The sequence below is a fragment of the Molothrus ater genome, chromosome 25 (genome assembly GCF_012460135.2).
Source record: "Molothrus ater isolate BHLD 08-10-18 breed brown headed cowbird chromosome 25, BPBGC_Mater_1.1, whole genome shotgun sequence".
Classification (NCBI taxonomy): Eukaryota; Metazoa; Chordata; class Aves; order Passeriformes; family Icteridae; genus Molothrus; species Molothrus ater.
The window spans coordinates 2,970,528-2,992,920 of NC_050502.2; the positions used below are offsets into that span (position 1 = coordinate 2,970,528).

General features: G+C 49.5%; 3 protein-coding genes across 4 annotated transcripts in view; all 3 read left to right on the forward strand.

Annotated features, from left to right (window-relative positions):
• Positions 1-12,285, forward strand: part of DENND2C (DENN domain containing 2C) — a 28,451-nt gene extending 16,166 nt beyond the window's left edge. Inside the window, 12 exon segments of the mRNA XM_036398571.1 lie at positions 831-1,012; positions 2,944-3,053; positions 3,724-3,793; positions 4,123-4,200; positions 5,705-5,845; positions 6,789-6,937; positions 7,287-7,464; positions 7,793-7,834; positions 8,752-8,857; positions 10,358-10,597; positions 11,213-11,299; positions 11,867-12,285. Coding sequence (XP_036254464.1) covers positions 831-1,012; positions 2,944-3,053; positions 3,724-3,793; positions 4,123-4,200; positions 5,705-5,845; positions 6,789-6,937; positions 7,287-7,464; positions 7,793-7,834; positions 8,752-8,857; positions 10,358-10,597; positions 11,213-11,299; positions 11,867-11,898 — 1,415 coding nt within the window. The 3' untranslated portion in view covers positions 11,899-12,285.
• Positions 12,286-12,620: 335 nt separating this feature from the next.
• Positions 12,621-15,889, forward strand: BCAS2 (BCAS2 pre-mRNA processing factor). Its single transcript, XM_036398591.2, has 7 exons — positions 12,621-12,734; positions 12,819-12,911; positions 13,285-13,355; positions 13,483-13,644; positions 14,283-14,333; positions 14,864-14,944; positions 15,445-15,889. Exons 1-7 carry the CDS (start codon positions 12,642-12,644, stop codon positions 15,572-15,574), a joined length of 681 nt encoding a protein of 226 aa, XP_036254484.1. The 5' UTR covers positions 12,621-12,641; the 3' UTR covers positions 15,575-15,889.
• Positions 15,890-17,448: 1,559 nt separating this feature from the next.
• The window catches only part of TRIM33 (tripartite motif containing 33), a 47,686-nt gene continuing 42,741 nt past the window's right edge, over positions 17,449-22,393 (forward strand). For both annotated transcript variants that reach the window (XM_036398354.1, XM_036398355.1), the window contains exon 1: positions 17,449-17,875. In XM_036398354.1, the coding sequence (XP_036254247.1) occupies positions 17,449-17,875 (427 nt within the window). The remainder of the gene's footprint in view (positions 17,876-22,393) is intronic.

Below are 22,393 nucleotides of genomic sequence, written 5' to 3' on the forward strand. Positions count from 1 at the left end.
GAAGTGTTAAGGTTGGGAAAGACCTCTAAGGTCATCAAGTGCAGTCATCAACCCAGCAGCAGCACCGTGCTCACCACTAAACCACATCCTCAAATGCCACATTGTGACAGTGCTCACAGGGGTCTGAGGATGAGGGAAGAGATGAGGATCTGACTCCATGTTTCAGAAGGCTGATTTATTATTTTATGATATATATTGTGTTAAAACTATACTAAAAGAATAGAAGCAAGGATTTCATCACAAGGCTGGCTAAGAATAGAAAAAGAAAGAATGAATAACAAAGGCTTGTGGCTCGGACAGAGTCTGAGCCAGCTGGGCTGTGATTGGCCATTAATTAGAAACAACTGCATGAGACCAATCACAGATTTACTTGTTGCATTTTACAGCAGCAGATAATTATTGTTTACATTTTGCTTTTGAGGTCTCTTAACTTCTTAGGAGAAAAAACCTTAAGGAAAGGATTTTTCAAAAAACGTCTGTGACACCACATCCAGGCATTTTTTAAACACCTCCAGGGATGGTGACTCCACCACTGCCCTGGGCAGCTTGCTCCAATGATAACAATCATTCCAGTGAAGAAATTGTCCCTAATATCCAATCTAAACCTCCTCCAGTGGAATCTGAGGTTATTTGCTTCCTGCCTGGGGGAAGATCAGCTCTGTGCACGAGGAGCTGACACAGGTTTTATATCCCACGGGGAGCATTTGGATGTTGGGCAAATCCACCCATCCCTTTCCCCCCTCTGATGGCACTGCTGAGTCCTCTCCTGTGCCCTGTAGGTGTGTGGCAGTGCCAGCTCAGGCTGCTTTGGGGTTTTTTGCTCTCCCCAGGTCGGCACAGGTGCCTGAGGCGCTCGCCCTCCAAGAGGAACCCGCACTACCAGACCTTGGAGAGGGATCTCATCGAGCTCCAGGAGCAGAGGCTCTTCGAGCTCTTCGTGGTGGTGTCCCTGCACAAGAAAGCATCTGAGGTCACCTACACACCACACATCATCCAGCAGTTCCCCAGCAAGGTAGGAGATGTGTGGGAACCTGCCCAGGGAACTGCTCAGCTCTGTTTCCCCTCCTGAGCTGCACTGGTCAGGATCTGGGTTTGAGATGTGAGGCACCTTGCTCTGTGACACACCTGATGTGTGGTGTCAGGAGGTTGTTGGATATGTGTCTTGATAATGAGTTTATTGTCTTTTTTGAACTGCTTTTTTCCTACTTAATTCAAATTTGATGAAGTCATGGGGTCTTTGATACCAGCTGAAGGAGAGGAAGGAGTGCAGAGCTCTGTCCTCATCCTGGCAGTCTGTCCTTTACAAACAAGGAGTGAGGCACTGATGGCACACAGGAACTGGAATCCCAGGGCTTTTATGCTTATTTGTACTGTTTTGAAAAAGAATAATAAAAAAATGGCAAAGCTGTTTGTAGAAGCCCCCACAACCAGGAGAGCTGTGGAAGTTGAAGCTAAACCAAGCCCTTTGAAATAAGTGTTCAGACCAAATGCGTGGCAAAACCAGTGTGTGACTGAATTATAGCTCAGTGAACTAAGTTGGGAAGCTGAGATGGAGCCTTGGTGTTTGTGTGATACCAGATTGAGATGAATATTCAGTGTCTGGGCTCATACCTGCTGCTTTCCACTGAAAACAGAACAGAAAGCCAGGGATGATTGAGGAATCTGCATGTCATCCACACAGAGGAGATGTCAGATCCACCCAGGGAGCTTGTGTGGGACCCCAGCAGGTCCCACAGTGTCCCAGTTCCTGCTGCCTAAAGGATTTGTGTGCAAATAACTCCAGTGTCTTAAGTGTGTAAATGCCTTGGGTTGACAAGATGAATAAGGAACTACAGCCAGAAAGAGTGCCCAGTGTTAATTTAGTGGGTAAAACTGAGCACACCCAAATAATACCTGCTAAAAGTGCAAACTCTGGGGTGTTGGGAGAAAGAAAGGAGTGCAGCAGGTTTGGCTTTTCCCTGGTGCAGCCTCTCAGTCTGTCCATTGCCTTTGGGAAGGGCACTGCAGGGTTCCCCTCCTGCTCTCTACTGGCTTTTATAAAGGCACTGACACACACAAAAAAAAATTTCTCAGATTTATGTATCTTCTGCTCAAGGGGAAGTGTTTTGGTGAGTGGCTTAGATGGGACAGTGGGTCAGGTTGGGTGTCTCCCTTCTAATATTAGCTTTGCTTCCAAGTAATCTGCTGTCACCCTCCGCTTTGGGCTGTGTGCCCAAGGACATCTAAGCTTTTGTACAACTGTTACTCTGTCAAAATGCTGTTCTGTTTTCCTAACACTTTGTGCTGTCACAGTTGGGACACTGGAATAGCCTGGATGTGCTGAGTGCTTAAAATCAACTTCATGCAATAAACTTTCCACTTCCCAGGGGCATTTCCTACTTAAATGTGTAAAATTTCCTTACATTTATTATGGAGCCTCTTATCTGAACACTCTTTTTTGCCCTTTCTGAGCAGTTTTGATCATTGAAAGTGTCCTGGAGTCCTTGAGGAATTTGATTTGAACCCACATGTGATGTGGCTGGAACAGGTGATTTAGGGACACTTTCTGCATTTCAGTTATGAGTAATCTGCACATCAAAAGCTGAACACATTCCTGTTCCTAATAGTGTTTTCAAATCTCCCAGGGATAGAACCAAGGCAGGCTGACCCAGCCATCATTTGGGGGCTCATTTCTACATTCATTTTCCAGTTAGCTTAGCCATGCTTGTAGATCATCACTCTGTCCTTACCAAGCTGGGCCATTTTACAAAGCTCCAATCAGCTGGAGAAATACAAGAGGGAACTGGGAATCTGCTAATGGTCAGAACACATTCTCCTGTACCTGTGCATTAGCTGTGTGATGGATCAGCCTTTGGAAGTGTCAGGAAGATGCTTTTCTGTATTTTAAATGCTGCAGCTGTGCACCAACTTCAGTGACTTGAAATGCATCTGTTACCCCTCCAGCCTGAACATCCCTTCAGACCATCAAAGGATACTGAAGAGAGGCTAAAGGTCATTCCCAAATTCTGCTTTCCAGATCCCAAAGACTGGTTCCCTTCAGCAGACCTTAAAAGGTAAAGATTTGGTTTTGAATACTTGTGACTGAGACAGGCAATGCTGAAAGCTTTGGACTGTGCCAGAGGAGCTTGCAGTCAGAGCAGGGGAAAAGGGGAAAGGATCCAGGAAATCCCTGTGGTAGGAGGGAGGATGAGGTGTGGAGCTGGGCTAGAGAGCTGCTGCTGCCTTTCCTGTAAGGAGGAAAAATCTGTCCAAGGCCAGCTGCTGGAGCTGGAAGTGCTTCTGCTGCTCCTTGGCTGAATGGGGAAGCAGCTGGGATGGAGGAGAGCTGGAAAAGCTCAGTGAGAGGAGCTGGGATGGAGGAGAGCTGGAAAAGCTCAGTGAGAGGAGCTGGGATGGAGGAGAGCTGGAAAAGCTCAGTGAGAGGAGCTGGGATGGAGGAGAGCTGGAAAAGCTCAGTGAGAGGAGCTGGGATGGAGGAGAGCTGGAAAAGCTCAGTGAGAGGAGCTGGGATGGAGGAGAGCTGGAAAAGCTCAGTGAGAGGAGCTGGGATGGAGGAGAGATGGAAAAGCTCATGGAGTGCAAGTTTTTACCCTGAACAGATCCCAAAGTCCTTGTAATCATGCTGTGGCCCTTGTCAGCATGACCAGAAGGAGTCTGTGTGCTTTGTCACCTGTCCCCTGGGCTGTGTGGTGAATTTAACCCTGACTCTGCCTTGTTCCCCAGTGAAACCTTTTCCTTCGTGCTGACGGGGGAGGACGGCAGCCGCTGGTTCGGGTACTGCAGGAAGCTCCTGGTGAGCATCTCTGGGAGGCTGGGGGTACAGGGAGCACTGTCAGGACATGACTCAGGGCTGCTTTCCCACGTGGGTTGCCCATCCTGTGCTGCTGTGGTGGTGCCAGCCCTTGGGATGCAGAGGGAAGGATCACGATGGTGCCCAGAAATAGCAATATGGGCTCTGGGCATGAACCAGCTCCTGGAACTGGGTGTTCCTTGAGAATCTTCATAGTTATAAGTGTAGGGGGGGGCTGCAGCAGAAGGAGTTCTGCAGATCAGCTGCAGTGTGGGTGCTGGGTTGCTCCTTGCCCCCCTGTTCTCAGTAGAGCTGTTGCTGTTGCCTTTCAGCCAGAAGGGAAAGGGAAGCGCCTGCCCGAGGTGTACTGCATCGTGAGCCGCCTGGGCTGCTTCAACCTCTTCTCCAAGGTGAGCTGGCACAGCCTGTTCCTTGAGCCCTGACAGCCTGCAGGCTCCACAGAGTGACTGGATGCTTCTGTCAGGCTTAGTGATTGCAGCTCATCCCAAGAGAGTGGTGCTTCCTCTCTGTCTTTGCTTTGAGCAGGGAAATAAAATCCTGGTGCTGAGCCTTGTCAGCCAAATCCTTCAGCAATTACTGCCAGGAAGGGCCTTCTAATACCTGGTGTTACTGAGGGTGCCCCTTCATCCTCTTCTCCTGTGACTTGGAAATGGAAAATCATTTTGGGATGGGGTTGGATCTCCCCTGGTTTTTTGTAGCACCATGAAGAGGGGAGATAAGGAGGTGAGGACTGGGAAAAGCTGCTGCAGATGAAGGGTAGGTACTGCAGCAGAGTACAGGGGCAAGCTTTGATGAAAGATGGTTCTGATTGTTGGAGCACAGAGTTTCTAGAACAGCGTTTCAGGGAGGTTTCTTAGGGAGGATGGGTGTTGCTCCTCCTAACTCCTCGAAATAATGACAATTTGATTACTACATACAGGACATTTCCTTCCAGTAGCAGGAGACTGGGGAGTTGTGCTCACAGGAAGCTGTTCCTGTTTGACTGTTCAGACATTTGAGATGAATTTCACAGGGGTCCCTAGTGAGGTGGGAGAGGGCAGTGGGTCTGTGCTGGAGCCTTCTCCATGGGAATGCTCTGATGGATTCTCCCCTCTGCTCAGCAGCTGTTGTATTTGCTGGGAATGCCCTGATGAAAGCAGGAATGGTGAATCTGACTCCATGTTCTCAGAAGGCTCATTTATTACTTTATAATACTGTTTTATATTAAAGAATACTATACTATACTAAAGAATACAGAAAGGATCTTTACAGAAGGCTAAAAAGATAAGAATGAAAACTCCTGACTCTTTCCAGAGTCTCGACACAGCTTGGAAATGTTATTTCCTTTTGGGAAGGGAAACAAAATCTTGGATTTCAGTGGGGATCAATTGGGCAAGCTTTGGTCCATGTCCCTGCACTTGGTGGCATCCCATGCCTTTTGATAGCTTTCACTTTGGCAAAGATTTTTTTTTAAGTATCCATGCCATGTCCCTCATATCTTCCCCTCAAAGTTGTGTCTTCCTCCTTGATTTTTTTCCCTGCTTTTGCAACATCTGTGAGGTTAGTTTTGGCATGTTTTGGTCCTTTGCACTGCACCTCATGTAATCCTGGTCCACTTTGTTGTAGTAACTAAATCTTCCAGTTTTCTGGAGATTTTCTGTCCTGATTGGCCAAAGAGTCAAAACAATTCACATGAAACCAATGAAACAATCACCTGTGGGTAAACAATCTCCAAACACATTCCAGAGGAGCAAAACACAGCAGAAGCAAATCAGATAATTATTGTTTTCCTTTTTCTCTGAGGCCTCTCAGCTTCCCAGGAGAAAAATCCCAGGCAAAGGGATTTTTCCAGAGAATGTGAATGTCCCAAGCAGCAGCAGTGACCCGAGGGAGGCTCTGTGTGTTTCCCTGCAGATCCTGGATGAGGTGGAGAAGAGGAGGGAGATGTCCCCAGCCCTGGTTCACCCCTTCATGCGCAGCGTGATGGAGGCGCCGTTCCCCGCCCCAGGTCGCACCATCACCGTCAGGAGCTTCCTGCCAGGAGCAGGAGATGAGGTAACACAGGTCAGGCTGAGCTGCCTGCTCTCTCTGGGGCACAGAGGCTCTTTGCAAACTGCACAGTGGTGCCTGGAAATCATTAGTGTGAAGAAAACATCCTGGAGTAGGAAGGGAGGCTGTCCCAGAGATGTGTTTGCTGTGGAATCATCTGCCATGGAAGTGATTCCCTTCTTCTTAATGAAGAGCTTCTGGGGCACTCTTCCATGCAGCACTCTTCTGTGCTGCCCCTTGCCCATTGAGTCCAGCTCCTGGCACCCCAAAATCCCACCCTGTGCATTCCTGAGAGTGATGTCCAAACAGTCCTGGCAGCCTCAGGGCTGTGCCCATTCCCTGGGGAGCCTGGGCAGTGCCCAGCACCCTCTTGGGGAAGAACCTTTCCCTGATACCCAACCTAAACTCCCCTGGCACAGCTCCAGCCCTTCCCTGGGTCCTGTCCCTGGTGTGAAGAAAAAATTCTGGAGTTGGAAGGGAGGCTGTCCCAGAGATTTGTTTGCTGTGGAATCATCTGCCATGGAAGTGATTCCCTGCTTCTTAATGAAGAGCTTCTGTGCAGCACTCTTCTGTGCAGCCCCAGCTGTCTGGGTCATGGGATTCTCTGTAAAATCGTGGATTCAGAGAATATCCTGAGCTGGAAGGGACCCACATGGATCACTGAGTCCAACTCCTGGCACCCCAACAATCCCACCCTGTGCATTCCTGAGAGTGGTGTCCAAACTCTCCTGGCTGTGCCCGTTCCCTGGGGAGCCTGGGCAGTGCCCAGCACCCTCTGGAGGAAGAACCTTTCCCTCATACCCAACCTAAACTCCCCTGGCACAGCTCCAGCCCTTCCCTGGGTCCTGTCCCTGGTGCTGCCCCTCAGGAGGAGCTGCTGAGCTCTGCCTCAGGCTGAGATCCCTGCTCTGGGCTGCTCCCCAGCTCTCCCCATGTCTGTGTGCTCCAGGTGATGGAGCTGTGCCGCCCCTTGGACTCCAGGCTGGAGCACGTGGACTTTGAGTGCCTCTTGCAGTGTCTGAGTGTGTCCCACACCATCCGGGTGTTTGCCTCTCTCCTGCTGGAAAGGAGGGTCATCTTTGTGGCTGACAACTTAAGGTAAAGATGAGTCTGAGTGGCTCTTGCTGAGGGAGGCTGTCATTGGATGTTATTGTTTCTTCTGTGTTTGGACCTGTCCCATGTCCAAGCTTGTCTAGTTTTGCAGTTAAGTTCCATTTGAAAACCTTCTGCACTCCCCACACAGCATGTGCATGCCTAGAATTTGGATTCTGCTGTTTACACAAGAGGAGATAAGGGGATGTTTCCTCTTTAGCTTGGCTTGATGGTGGTTTTAGCTCCCCTTAACTGAGTGCATGATGCTGTCTGCTGATGCACAGACAGTACACAAGTGACACCTGCCCTGAAGGAGACACTGACCACCTTTCCTGTGCTTCTCCCACCTCTCCAGCACTCTGTCTAAATGTGGGCACGCTGCAGTGGCAACTCTTTACCCCTTCACCTGGCAGCACACCTACATCCCTGTCCTGCCAGCTTCCATGATCGACATCGTGTGCTCTCCGACCCCATTCCTCATTGGCATCCTCTCCTGCTCCCTGCCACAGCTCTGGGACCTGCCCATAGAGGAGGTGAGGATATGTGAGACACAGACAGTGCCAGTGGGATGAGGTTGACCTCTCTGGAATAACCTCTGAATTCTGTCTGAGTATAAACTCTCAAAGTTCTCTGAGCCGCTTGGTGAATTTGCCAGATAAATGTCAGGATGTTCCAGCATTGTCAAAAATAAATAATATTCACTGTTCTCAGAGGCTGCACCCATGCAAAACTTGTGTTTTGTGTGTGACAGCCCTATTATAAAACATCCTGCGTCTAAGAAAACAAATTAAAACCTGTGTTTTTTTTTTTCCATACAGCCACATACCTGGTTATGAGTCAGTGTGTTTTCTGTCTCCCCAGGTTCTGATTGTTGATCTTTGTGCTGACAAGTTCTTGCAAGAGGTGAGTGTAACTTGTGGGTTTATGCCAGGAAAAGACATTGATAAAAAAAAATAATAAAAAGAAATCAGGAGAAGCTGGTGTTCATATGGAGACTCCAGTGGCTGAAGAAATACCTTGTAATCCTTGGAACTGACAGAGAAGGGAACAGGCTCACAAATCCTTGTTGCAACGTTGAGGTTGCATGAGGTGGAGAGCTCTGCAAAGCCAAAGATGCTGCTTATCTGAGCTGAATTTAAAAACTCCTACTTGGTTTCTTATGGGGAAGGGGATCCCTAAGATTCTCTGCTGCTTTTTGTCTGTCTCTCCCTGTTCTGTGCAGCACTTCCTCCTCTCTCATCCAGCTGGGGGGTGTTTGTTGGTTTGGGTTCTTGTTTTTCCCAGGAGTGACAGTCTAGGGAACAAATGATCACAGTTCACTTGGGCTTCTCTGCTGAACGTCCCCAAAAGTGCTTCTGCATCCTGACACAAGTTGCTATAAAAATGCTGGGGATTTCATTACTAGCTCAGGATATTTGCTTCTCCTTTTCCTTGCCTCACTGTTCTGTTTTGCATTGCAGCCTGCAACTGGAGAAAGGTATTAAAGGAATGGGGGATTTTTTAAACCATATTATTGAGACCTGTCATATTTTCTCAACAGACTTTTATTGTTTTTGTATGTTTTACTGGTGAATTAAGCCTGAGTCTGTGTGGTGGCCAGTTGTGTGTGTGATTCTAATAAAATCTACTTGGGGCATGCTGAGCAAATGTGTTTAATTTCTGTGGCTGCAAGATAAATATATTGTCTCCTTTAAGATATATCACAGAATAACTCCTCTCTAACTGCTTTAGGCATGATATAAATATTTCTAATCTACCCCCTGGTTCTCCTGCTGACGGGAATAACACAAAAATCCTTCCTTGGCTGTTTCTGTCTGTAGGTATCAGATGAGGATGAGATCCTGCCCCACAAACTGCAGGCTGCACTTGTACAAATCCTGGAAGAACGGAGTGAAATCCTGTCACACGAGCAGAGTGACACACAAGGTACTTTCTGTGGAAAGATTTCTGTGGAAAAATGTTTTCCATTAGTAGATCTCTACCATGGAGTTGATAAAAATGAGCAAATTGAACCAAATGCTAAGAAGTGACATTTTAGCTGTTTCTCTGTGGTCTTGCTAAGAACATCTTGTGAATGTGTGAGAAGTTTGGTGTGCTGACAGTTCCTCTTTTTACAGTTAGTATGTGCAGAACTGTAGTTTCCTTTAGGCCACCAGCATCAGTTCCTTTATGCTTTGAATTTTATTGTATCCAGTTGAACCCTGGATGCTGAAAATTTTAAACTTTCTGTGCTGAAAGGCACAGACTCACCAGAGAGCATTTGACCTAAGGCTTCCAAAATTGATTAATAGCACTGGGATTATGGGTGTGGAGATGGCTAGTAGTGTGTAATGTCACAGGGTTGAAAATTTAGAGTTTGGGGTTTTAGAATATAGTAACAAAAATGAAACAAGATGGAGGTTTTAGGGCAGAGACAGGTTGTTGTTCTTCACCTTCTTCTTCCTTCTTCTCCATGGGTTCGGGTGGTATTTTGTAATTGGACAGAAAAGTCCACACTGCAGGTTCTTTGGGATCACTTACTGGGTTAAAAGGGCAAATAATTTAGGTGTTATTTCTTAAAATTGGATAATTCAGCCTTAAAAGACCTGGTAACAAGGGATTGTTGGCCATTTTGTGCTTTGCTAATGAAAAGCTGTGGGACTCACAGTAGTGAGACTGTTTTACTGATAAGAAATAATGAACACCTGAGTCCAAACATGAACTACTGTCTCAAGTGCCTTCAATCCAGACCCAGGGAAGCTGATAAGAGAGTGTCTTAGTTTGGAAAGCCAGGTGCCTGCTGAGGAAGGCAGGAGCCTCCCCCAAATTGCTATAAATTTTAAATTAAGGGCTCTCAGGCAAAAAAAAATTTCCCGCAGGAATAACAGTTCTTTATTAGGGAAGAAAGTAAAAGGATAAAATAAACAATGCAGTAAACCAAACCAACAGTGCCAGAGTCAGAACCCAGCCTGACACCCTGTGGGTCAGGCTGTTGGCAGCAGAACCATTGGAATTGTGGCTCAGCCCTCCTGCAGTGTCAGGGCTGGTTCTGCTGGAGCAGGGATCCTGGAGAAAGGTGCAGTCTCTGCCTCTGAAGATCCAGGGGCAGAGGCAGCTGCTGTTCCTCTGGGCAATCCAGTGCAGAAGCTGTGCTGGTGTTCCAGAATCTCCAGATTATATCCAGGTAGGAATGCTTGGCTCCTCCCTCTGGGCTCACATCTCCCAATGGGATGCTGTAGTTCTTATCAGCCATGCAGGGACATTCAATGGCTGTTATCAGCAGGTGTCCCCTCCCGAGGGAGGAGTGATTGTGGAAGAGATAAGGAAAACTGCCCACTTGACAAAAGACAACTGCAATACAGATGGCAAACAGAATCCATCTTGACATCTTGCCTTGCAATCTGGGACAGAGAGCAATGACCAAAGTGCCAAATGTCCTCCCCACAGGTGACACGAGCCTGAACTCCCTGGTGTCGGAGGCTTTTGTGCAGTTCTTTGTGGAGATCGTGGGGCACTACTCTCTGCACATGAGCGTGACAGAGCAGGGCCAGCGCGTGTTCCAGCGCGAGCCCTTCCGCAAGAGCCACGGCTCGCGCACCGTGCGCCACTTCCTGCACTGCTTCATGGAGACCCAGATGTTCGCCGGCTTCATCCAGGACCGCGAGCTCAGCAAGAGCCTGTCCAAAGGTGATGCCTTGTGGAGCCTTCTTGCAGCCTTTTGCTGGGTTTGGGGGTGTCCCCAGCAGGCTGCAGGAGTCCTGAGTAGTGCAGTCCTGTTCGGGACAGGCTGTCCGAGCTCCCAAGCAGTTCTCAGCCACAGGCGACCTTCCCTCACTGCCTGCCACCATCCAGCCTCACTGCCTGCCACCATCCAGCCTCACTGCCTGCCACCATCCAGCCTCACTCTCTGCCACCATCCAGCCTCACTGCCTGCCACCATCCAGCCTCACTCCCTGCATGTCAGAGCCACCTCGCCCCCCAGCTGCTGCTCTGGAGCTTTTTCCCTGCTCCAGCCTGGCTCTGGAGCTCTGGACCAGCTCTGGACAGGCCCTGGAAGGGCTCCCTGTGCTGAATCAAACCAGAATCAAACCAATCACATACCCTGTGACCTTGTAATTACTCAAAATAATTCAGTTTATAAAGCAAAGAATTTCTCTCTCTCTTCTCATTCATCCTGCAACTTACACACACCACATACAAGATTTTCTTTTGGGGCCTTGTTAATCATGATGCCACATGCTAAAAGGTGGAGTAACTCATTGGGTGAGTGATTTTTAATTTTTAAATTTTTTTTCTCTTTAGGCCTTTTTGAGGTCCGTGCCTTGGAGTATTTGGAGCGTATTCCAGAGACAGAACGAACTGGAATGAACAAAATCCTTCGCAGTCTTGGTAAAGGAACACCCCTTGCTTTTGTTCATTTTTTTAAATTAATTGTAGCTATGGAATAATTAATTTGTTACAAAGGAGAGGAAAGTTCCTTCTTCTCCTTCTGCACCTGGGTTCCCTTGTTTACATTTACTGTTTCAGGAGACAGTGAACACTGTGTAAGATTTTTCTTTTCTTTTTAAGCTTTTGTATCTTTAGATAAAATTTGTGGGAGTTGCTGTTCTGAGTGCTTGTTCCTTAACTTTGGTCTGGGCTGAGGATGTGCCCAGGGGACAGAAGTTGTGTCTGCTGGCAGAGGTTCCCATGTGTGGCTTTCCACCTCAAGCTTTTCAGCCTGATGAGTTCTGGAGTGTCTCCAGCTCACAGAATCCCACAATGATTTGGGTGGGAAGGGACCAGTTCTGCCATGGCAGGGACATCTCCCACTGTCCCAGGCTGCTCTGGGCACCCTGCCCAGCCTGGCCTTGGACACTGCCAGGGATCCAGGGGCAGCCACAGCTGCTCTGGGCACCCTGTGCCAGGGCCTGCCCGCCCTCACCTAAAGCTCCTAATGCTGTTTTTCCTCTGCAGGCAGTAAAATGAAATTCCTCCAGAAGAAGTGACCGGGTGCTGCTGCGGGACAGCGGCGGAGGGGGAACCATGGACCCTGCCCGGGCTGGACTGAGCTGGGCCCCAGGAGGGCCGGGCTGGGCTGGGGGTTCTGCATGAGCTGTGGGAACAGCTGGCATGGGGATTGATAACAGCCCATGGATCCATAACCAGTTCCATGGATTGATAACAGCCCATGGATTGATAACAGCCCATGGATCCATAACCAGTTCCATGGATTGATAACAGCCCATGGATCGATAACAGCTCATGGATCGATAACCAGTTACGTGGATCAATAACCAGTTCCCTGGACTGATAACAGCTCATGGATCGATAACCAGTTCCATAGACCGATAAGCAGTTCCATGGATCAATAACAGCCCATCGATCCAACCCTTCACGTGTCTCAGTTCCTTAAGGGGGCGTGGCCTGGCGGGGAGGGGTGGGACGGGCAGGGAGGGGCGGGACCAGGGGTGGAGTCGCTCCGGGAGAGGCGGAACCGGGCAGGGCCAGAGTCGGAATTATACCGGGAGGGGCGGGGCAGGCCTGACAACGCTCCGGGAGCGGCGGGACCGGAGCCGGAGTCAACCGGGAGGGGCGGGGCCTGGGCTGAGGGGCGGGCCGGGAAGGGGCGGGGTTTGGTCACGGAGGGGCGGGGTTTGATCATTGGGGGCGGGGCTTGTGCTCTAGCCGTGCGCGGTCCCACCGGGCGTGACGTGAGTGCGCACGCGCAGTGCGCGCGGCCGCGGCCAAGATGTCGGGCCCGGGGCTGGTGGCCGGGGATGTCGTGGTGGACGCGCTGCCTTACTTCGACCAGGGCTACGAGGCTCCGGGCGTGCGGGAGGCGGTGCGTGCGGGGCCGGGGCGGCGGCAGGGAGGGGCCGGGGCGGCGGGCGGGCTGCTCGCCTGCCTGACGGCCCGTGTGCGTTAGGCCGCGGCGCTGGTGGAGGAGGAGACGCGGCGGTACCGGCCGACCAAGAACTACCTGAGCTACCTGCCCGCGCACGACTACAGCGCCTTCGAGGTGAGCTGAGGCGGCTCCCAGAGCCCGGCACGGTGCCTCACCGTACCCCGACCGGGCTCCCGCGCCCCCATAGCCTGGTTGTCCCACTGCGTAACCTGGCTGGGACAGACCCTGCCTGTCCCCGTCCTTCCCCTGTGCCCACCTGCCGTACCCCTCCTGTGTCTCTCCCCCGTTACCCGTTTGTGTCCTGTCCCCGTCCTTCTTCCGTACCCCCCTTATGTGCCCACCGCCGTACCCTTCCTATGTCTCTCCCTCTGTCCCGGCTGTCCCTTCCCCCTTACCTGTTTGTGTCCTCTCCCCGTCCTCCCCACCATACCCCGCTTGTGTCGCCCCTCGTTGTTTCCCCTGTCCCTCACCGCTGCCTTCCCCACAGACCGAGATCATGCGGAACGAGTTCGAGCGCCTGGCGGCCCGGCAGCCCCTGGAGCTGCTCAGTATGAAGAGGTGAGGGGGACCAGCAGGGCCGTGCCCGAGTGCCGTGCCCCGGGTGAGCCGTGCCCACTGCCCCTGGTGAGCTGTGCCCAGTGCCCCAGATGAGTCCCTGCCCCAGATGAGCCCCTGCCCTTTGCAGGTACGAGCTGCCCGCCCCCTCCTCCGGGCAGAAGAACGACATCACGGCGTGGCAGGAGTGTGTGAACAATTCCATGGCACAGCTGGAGCACCAGGCCGTGCGCATTGAGAACCTGGAGCTCATGTCCCGGCACGGCTGCAATGCCTGGAAGGTGTACAACGAGTAAGGCCTCAGCTGCTCTGCTGGACACCAAGTTCTGTGTTGAATTTCTGTCTATTAATTGGGTGTAAATCCTTTGGAATGTAGCCTGGAACAGATGAACCCCTGTAAGAGAAAGAAGAGGCTGATCTCAAAGCTGCCTCTGTGGCCAAGAAACAGCATGTGTTTTAATACATCCCAGTCTTGAATGTTGTGGGTTGTTGTTGATGATAGTGGGTGTCAATTAAGGCTACTGATAGCCTGTGAAGGAATAACTCAGTAATGGAAATGAAGATGAGTTACTACAGATCCTAGACTTAGCCTGGAGCTGTAAGAAAGCTGTTTCAAAAGCCAAGAAAAGGTTGTAGAGTGTGGCTGCAGGAAGCACTGGGTCTATTTCAGACAGAGAATTTTAATGCCCACTTTTGAGAAGGGTTGGCTGAGCCTTAGATAAAAGAGTAGGCCAAAGGAATTCCAAACTGAGAGAAGGCAGGGAGTTCCTGAGCTCAGAGAGAAGGAAAGCAGGTAAAGGATCTGCTGGCTGGGCCAAGGTGCTGCAGGGACTTGTTGCATCCTTAACTCTGAGAAGTTAAATGTCAGGTGAAATGGGCCTGATTTACCATTTGTGTGTTTTTAATGCTTTGCTTGCATTCTGTCATCAGGCACTTGGTTCATATGATAGAACAAGCCCAGAAAGAGCTTCAGAAATTGAGGTGGGTCATTCTTATTTATATTTTTGTACTGAAATTGTAAGCGAACCTTTCTCTCCCCCCCATGCTATACAGAGGAAGATGTATGTGCTGGCTGCTGCCATGGTCACAGGGAAAAAGACTCAGTAAAAACAATAATTAAGAAATGTGACCCTGCTCTCCCAGACAGTCACATTCATCATGTCTATTCTACTCAAAATTCAGTGTTTGGTTTGTTTGAACCTCTGCTCTGGATTTGTGGAATCCTCCCTGAAGTTAGCAGAAGTAAAATTTCACTTTACCACTGATAATTTAATGTGTAGTTGTCTCTGTAAGAACATCTTCCCTCATGTTGGGTTTGGCCTTTTATTTATCTCAGGGTTCTCTGTCAACCCTGTACCGAGATTTGTCCATCTGGATGTTGTCATTACAGTCCTGGCTACACAAATGTTTTCTGGCAGTACTTCTAGGGATTGAGTGTACTTGGAAATTAGCAACAGGTACTGCAGATGCCAAAGAAATGAGGAAATAAAAATACATCTTTTTCTCCCCAGGAAAAATATTCAAGATCTGAACTGGCAGAGGAAGAACATGCAGCTCACAGCTGGGGCTAAGCTGAGAGAGATGGAATCCACGTGAGTATTGATATTTCTCTGTTAACCCTTCCACAGCTTTCCCCATTGCTTGAAATTCACTTGGAATTCAGTGGTGCTTTGGTGCTGCTGTAGGATACTGCTCCTTTGCAGGAAGTGTTTTAAAATATTTGTAGTTTGGTTCCATATTGTATTTGCTGAGGTTGAGTGAATCAACAGGTGGGAAGAGGGTATATTTATTAGCTGCTTCAAATTTCCTAAATTCTCTTAAACTCTTCTTTATCCCAGTATTGGCAGTTGGTGGATGAGTTAAGTCATTAATTTTTTTTTGTGTTTTCAGGTTTAACAGGATTAAAAATTACTCATTGTCACTTTGGTTGTTCCAGTGACCATTGATGTCAACTGAGGATTATCATGTGTTAGGAAGAATACTGCTTTATTTGGTGTTTCTGCTTGCTTTGGAGCAATGGTTGTATTTGATTTTTAACCAGAGGACTGTTACATAACACCTAAAGGCTCTTTTTATTTCTTTTCCCTTCCAGGTGGGTCTCTCTTGTCAGTAAAAATTATGAGATTGAACGAACTATTGTGCAGCTGGAAAATGAAATTTCACAAATCAAGCAGCAGCATGGAGAAGCAAACAAGGAGAATATCCAGCAAGACTTTCAGTGAATTAATCCTGACTTATCTTAGTGCTGCATGTGTTAAAAGCTACAAAGCAGACACTTTGGAGCTGCTGTGTCTGTAGACACCTCTAGCTGCAGTTGTATGAGGTGGTAAAAGGGTATTTCCATCCTTTCTTTTCCTTGTTTTAAATTCTAGGAGGAGGAAGGGTGGACTCTAAACATTCTGTTTAAATGTATCACAGCCACCACTAAATGTACTGTGAATTGTTTCACTTTTTCTATACTTAAAGCAGGAGCTCTTAAAGCAGGAGCTCGTGTTGTTGTGTTTCCCCCTACACCTTTAATAAATCCTGTTTTGCTATTTCTCTGGCTTCTGCTTCATGTCCAAAGCCCAGAGCTGTGGAGAGGAGATGGCTGGGCCAGGTGGATCCTGAGAATCCCCTGCAGGGGAAGTGGGGGGAAACTGGAATTTGGGGTGGGGAAGTGTCTCTGCAGCACTGGGGCTGTGCAGTGCCCACAGAGGAGCTGGGTAATAATTAGCACTGACTCCATGATTCAAAGGAGGCTGATTAATCTCTTTATTATATTATATCATTATTAAGAAACCCATGGCTTTTATAGATAGTATACAAATATAATATAGAAATATCGTATATTTATGATACAGGTTGACCTAATTGGTCCTCCAGTCCAAACACCATCACCATTGGCTAATTAGGAAACCACCCTTTGGTAAATAAATCTCACATGTTCACAATAGCAGGTGCAGTAAGTGAAGATAAGAATTGTTTCTCATTCTTTTCTCTGATCTCCTCACAGCCTTCCCCAGAAAGGCCTGGGAAAGTTGTGTGTTGCTCTCTGTGGCCAGAGAGCTGCTGCCATGTGCCACCTCCTGCCCTGTTCCTGATGTTGGGCATAATTCCTGATCTTCCTGCTCCCACTGCCCTGTCCCCATCTCTGACTCCCATCCTGATGCACTGCTCCATGTCCTGGTGCCCTTCCCCATCCTGCTGCTCTGCTCACCATCCCAGTGCGATATTCCCAATCCAGGTCTGCTATTTCCTGTTCCTGATGCCCTATTCTCCATCCTGGTCCATTATTCCCCATCCTGGTGTCCTATTCCCCTTCCCCATGGGTGTTCCTTATCCCAGTGCTTTGTTCCCTATCCCAGTGGGTTATTCCCTGTCCTGGTGCCCCATTCCCCCACCCCAGTGCATTATTCCCAGTCCCAATGGGTCATTCCCTTTCCTGGAGCGTTATTCCCCATCCCAATGGGTACTTCCCATGCCGATAGATATTCCCTGTCCTGATGGGTTATTCCCAGGGCGTTATTCCCCTTCCCTCTGGGTATTCCCCACCCCGATGGGTATTCCCCGTCTTCACGCGTTATTCCCCGTCCCCTGTGGGTTATTCCCCTCCCCCGTGGGTTATTTCCCAGCCTGTGTGTGTCATTTCCCGTACGGAAGGGTTATTCCCCACCTCGGTGCGGTATTCCCCCTCCCGATGGGGCATTCCCCAGCCCGGTGCGGTGTTTGCTGGTGCGGTATTCTCCAGCCCAGTGCGTTATTCCCCAGCCCGGTGCGCTGTTCCCGATGCGTTATTCCCTATTCCCGGTGCCCGGTTCTCTATTGCCAGTGCATTATTCCCTATTCCCGGTACGTTATTCCCCAGCCCGGTTATCCGTTCCCGAGGGCGTTCCCGAAGGGGGCGTGGCCACGCCCCTACCGCCACCACCGCCCAATAGGCTCTCAGCCGTCGGCACAGAGCCCCGCCTGCCCGTGACGTCACACCCCGCCCTCCCGGCCGCGCCGTTGCCGCGGGAGCGCGCGCGCGTGCGCGGCGCCGGTCCCGCCCGGTCCCGCCCGGTGACGCGGTGACGCGGAGCGTGCGCGGAGCGGGGTCGGGTTCAAAGGAGGAAACATGGCGGAAAACAAAGGAGGCGGCGGCGGCGGGGACGCGGCCGCCGAGGCCGCGCCGGGCGGCAGCGGCTGTCTGGAGCCTCCCGCCGGCTCGCCGTCCGCCGCCGCGCCGCCCGAGGAGCGCGAGAGCCCCGGGGCGGCGGCGGCGGAGCGCGGCGGCGGCGAGGCCGAGGCCGAGGCGGCGGCGGGGCCCGGTGCGGCGGCGGGGCCCGGCCCCAGCCCGGTGCCGCCGCTGACGCCCGCGGCGCCGGGGCCGTTCTCGCTGCTGGACACGTGCGCGGTGTGCGCGCAGAGCCTGCAGAGCCGGCGGGAGGCCGAGCCCAAGCTGCTGCCCTGCCTGCACTCCTTCTGCCGCCGCTGCCTGCCCGAGCCCGAGCGCCAGCTCACCGTGCCCGTGCCCGGCGGCGCCAACGGCGACGTGCAGCAAGGTGAGCGCGGCGAGCGCGGGGCTCCTCCGGGACATCCCGCACGCAGCGCGGGGATCCCCGGGCCCGTCCGGGAGCGCGGGGGCTGCGATCGGGGGGCTGCGGGATGCTGCGATCGGGGGGCTGAGGCAGCGCAGGGGCGGCGGGGATCGGGAGCTCTCGGGATCGGGAGCGCGGATCGCGGCCGGGGCTGTCCGTCCCGGGAAGGACGGACCTGTTGGAGCGGGCAGAGTTGGTGGGAGGGGTGGAGCAGCCCTGCTCTGAGGGGATTGGGGTATTCTGGAGAAGAGAAGCTCCAGGGAGACCCCAAAGCCTCTCCCGGTGCCTAAAGGAAGTAGGTAATAAAAATAAGGACAGAGTTTTTAGCGGCACCTGTTGCGATAGGACCGGGGGTAATGGTTTTAAACTGGAGCAGGATCGGTTTAGATTAAGTGTAAGGAAGAAATGTTTACCATGAGGGTGTTAAAACATCGGAACAAATTGCTCAGGGAGGCGGTGGAAACATTTCAGTGTCAGGCTGGACCAGGCTCCGAGCAACCTGCTCGAATCTGAGATGTCCCTGCCCGTGACAGGGGGGTTGCACTAATGCCCTTTAAAGGCCTTTTCCAACCCCAAATATTGTGTCATTCTCTCCTCCCGTGTGTTTTGTGTTGGCTCTCAGCGGTGACACAGCGGGGGTGGGCAGCTGCTGGGTTCTCCAGCGCTGGGGTAAAACGTGTCTGGTTAAATTGAGATTCACTCTTGTTGCAGTATGACCCGCCCAGGTGGGAACGCTGTGTGCACTGCCCCTGCTTTGCTGAGCACTGAGATAAAACCTTGCAGTGCTGTTTGTCAGCTCTGCCTCTACAGAATTTGTACCAGGGAACAGGAGTACACTGCTCCTTCCACCTGCTCTTAGCAGAACCGCAGCTTGGGTTTGATTTTTCTTTTCTAATATGTGTTCAGGGATGGGATTGAAAAGTTTTCAGAGCTTTAGATGGGGTGACTCATGGGCTGTGTGTACAGAGCAAAGTAGGGCCTTTGTAAGTGGTTTTGCAGGTCCTAAATGGGCTCTCTGGTCAGGGAGACCTTGTTTGGTGACATCTTTACACTCAAGCCCTTCCTGTGTTCCCCAGTGAAGGAATTAACTTGGCTTGGTAGAGATTTTTTCATCCAGACTGTTCAGAAGTCCATCTAGGATGTGATCTTAGGAAGTTCATTGGTGTTAAAAAGATGATGTATTAAATACAGTTTACTGATGCACTCAGGTGGTTTTGTGATCCATGTCTTTAAATTCCACATTCTACATTTTGTGTTATATCATAGAGTGACAGAGTGATTTGGTTTGGAGGGACTTCAAAACCCATCCAGTCCCACCCCTGCCTTGGACAGGGACACTTTCCACTATCCCAGGTTGCTCCAAACCCCATCCAGCCTGGCCTTGAACACTTCCAGGGATCCAGGGGCAGCCCCAGCTGCTCTGGGCACCTGTGCCAGGGCCTGCCCACCCTGCCAGGGCAGTGATCTGCCAGTGACATACGCAGAACTTGGGAAGCAGGGTTTATTTTGTTAGCAATTAGCAGGATTATCTGAGTCCTGCTGTGTCCGTGGGAGGTGTCTTCCCCACAGGTGTGGGAACCACTGGGTACAAACTGGAATATCACTTCTTGTTGTACACGTTTTAAGAATGCTTGTTGGTGTGCTTTGGTGTAGAAAGAGTTTGTGTTTGGACTGTTGCAGCAAAAAAGTTTTGGGTGATGTGAGCAAGGTGCAGGAGCATCTTTGATGTGAGGAGAGACTGCAGGGCTGGGCCTGGTTAGTCTGGAGAAGGGAAGACTGAAAGGGGATCCCATCAATCTGTAGGAGTATTTCCAGGCTGGGTCAGAGGATGGTGTCAGGCTCGTTTCAGTGGTGCCCAGGGCAGGCCAAGGAGCAATGGCCATCAATAATAACCCAAGGAGTTCCACCTGAGTGAGGAAGAAATTCTTGCTGTGGAGGGTGGCAGAGCCCCGGAGCAGCTGCCCAGAGAAGGGGTGGAGTCTCCTTTTCTGGACACATTCCAAACCCACCTGGACACATTCCTGAGCCATCTGCTCCAGGTGACTGGGTGATCTGCAGAGGTGCCTTCCAACACAGGTGCTGCTGTGGGATTGTCTTGTAGGGCTGTGGATCCAGCTGTGGATCCAGCTGTGGTGCCACCTCAGCCTGCACGAGCACAGGAACTGGCAGCTACATCCTGATGTCTCTGGATATTTAGTTTTAATCTCTGTTTCCTTAGGAAAGTAGGAAATGCTCTTGGGCCAAAATTTGGCTGGAGTCAAATATTTCCAATTTCTAGAGGGAATCTCCTCAAGGACTTATAAGGAGAAATTAGTTTCTTTTATATTTGGTACTTTTGCAGTTGGGATTAAAAGTACACCCTGAAATATGGTAAGATTGGCTCATCCTCAGCTGAGGGTGGGCCATGGACCAGCAGAGGCATTTTTGTGGGCAGCTCTCTGCACCTTGACGCTGGAATCAGTTGGAATCATATTATGCCCAATGTTATGGAGTGGCACAGGAGATGGTTACCAGTAAATCAGACAGAAAATGGACATTCTGAGCCTCCTGAGAGGCACCACAGTGCTTAGTCACACAGGTTCCTTCCCTCTTCTGGTAGTCACAAAGTGTGAAGTGTTACTTCCACTTCTGCTGATTCTCAAGTCTCCTTCATGACGAGCAGGTGCTTTTTCGTGAAGGAAGAATTCAAGAGAAATGGCACCTGTAGCTGTACCTGGGGCAGGTTACCAGGCTCTCACTGCTGGATTGTGTCCCTGCTATATTTCAGCATCTCTTCACATAAACCAGAAAAGTACAAGTGATGTTTTCCTGGTTGCTTTCTTAATTAGTTTGAGAGTTTGCTCAGTGAGAGCTGTCAGGACTTGAAACAGTAGATAAGTGTATTTATTGGGTAAAAACTGTGGAAAAGGAGTGTGAGGTTGGTGCCCCAGAGCAGTTCTGTGAGCGACAGCACCTCCTCTGCCCTCCTGGAGATTTGGATCTGGATCAGCATCTCTGCCTCTGCCAGGCTCCCACTCCCTTCAGAGCCACTGCTGAGCAAGGCAGAAGAATCACCTCAATTCCTAAAAGTTAGAGAATCCCTGACTAAAGCTTAAAAGAATTATCTGAAGTTGTAGTTTGTTGTATTAAAAACAAGTTCTTGGTGGGTCACACCTGTTTTGCTGGTGAAAAGGGTTTATTTTGCTGTTGATTACATTTATGTAGGGAAAAAATAGAAAATTCTTGTTTGATATATTTAAAACATATGCATTTGTTTAACATGAAAATCATATCATATCATATTCAGTTTAATTTCTAAATTGGTTATGGGAATGTGCATTTTATATAATATTTCAGTTAATATAATATATTAATTCATATAATATTTCAGCATTCATATAATATTTCAGTTTAATTTAACTGAATATCATATAATATTCAGTTTAATTTCTCAATTGGTTATGGGAATGTGCATTTTATTTGGTGGATGGATGATTTTGTCGTGGTGTTTCAGCTGTCCAACTGGACTCCTCCTTTCAGCCTGAGTAGCTTACAAGGAAATGCCTGCATTTGTATCACAGTATTCTGAAAAAAATCCCTGATTTCCAAGTGAGAGATTTCAGACTGTAACAGATACTGTAAAACAACTTCTCCTGCACCTGCTGCTCCTGCTCCTGGAGGTGAGGTTGTTTTGTAGTTTCACTGCCTGGGTGAGATATTTCCAATCTCTCTAAAGAAGATTATCTCAGCAGAGAGAGCGTGGGGCTCTCCCAGCTCCTTGGGAATGCCCCAATTCCAATTAGGCTGAAAAACCAAATGAGCTGAAAAACCTCCACAGTTGGTTGTGTGTGTAAACTGAGGAGCAGCACATTTACTACCCAGAGCTGTGATGTGTGGTACCAGAAATGGGTTTGATGTGCTGAATTCAGCTCCTGTACCCACTGCTGCTGTGTTGTATTAATCACACATAAAGGATTTTTTTTTCTTTTTTTAATTTGCTGTGAAAGGAGAACATAAAAGGTCTGATGTGTATAAGGATGTGACATATCCCTTACCCTGAGTTTGGTGGGAGTTACTGTATTTTCAGTCTAAAAGAATGAAAATTCCTGCATCAAATAAGGCTCTTTAAGCTGTTTAAATCCAGCATCTTAAGCTTTATTAAACTGGATGTGAGTAGACATCACCTGAACTCTTTTGATTCTTTACTTTTCTCCTGTGTTCATAAGTGAGGCTCAAGACTGTATGCTGAGTCCTGGAAAATATTCAGTTCATATTCTGGACTTACTAAAAATCTTGCTGTGAAACTTAAATTTCAGTTTAAATTAATAGTGTATTGTAAAATATTTCCATCAGACAACATTAAGGCATGTGTTATTTTTATAAGAATTAATATCTGTGGCAGCTGTAATTTGTTTTTATTATTAACTATAATGTATTGTCAGTTCAGTGTGTGATAATTGCAGTATAGTCAAGGATTGTTCAAAAAACAAAAAGCTGAGCTAG

What these genes read in the sequence shown, in the direction of transcription:
- BCAS2 (XM_036398591.2), top strand. Translation starts at nt 12,642, where the DNA reads ATGTCGGGCCCGGGGCTGGTGGCCGGGGATGTCGTGGTGGACGCGCTG. An exon ending in ACGACTACAGCGCCTTCGAG is followed by an intron (nt 12,912 to 13,284) that starts GTGAGCTGAGGC and finishes CCTTCCCCACAG; the next exon opens with ACCGAGATCATGCGGAACGA. An exon ending in AAAGAGCTTCAGAAATTGAG is followed by an intron (nt 14,334 to 14,863) that starts GTGGGTCATTCT and finishes TTTTCTCCCCAG; the next exon opens with GAAAAATATTCAAGATCTGA.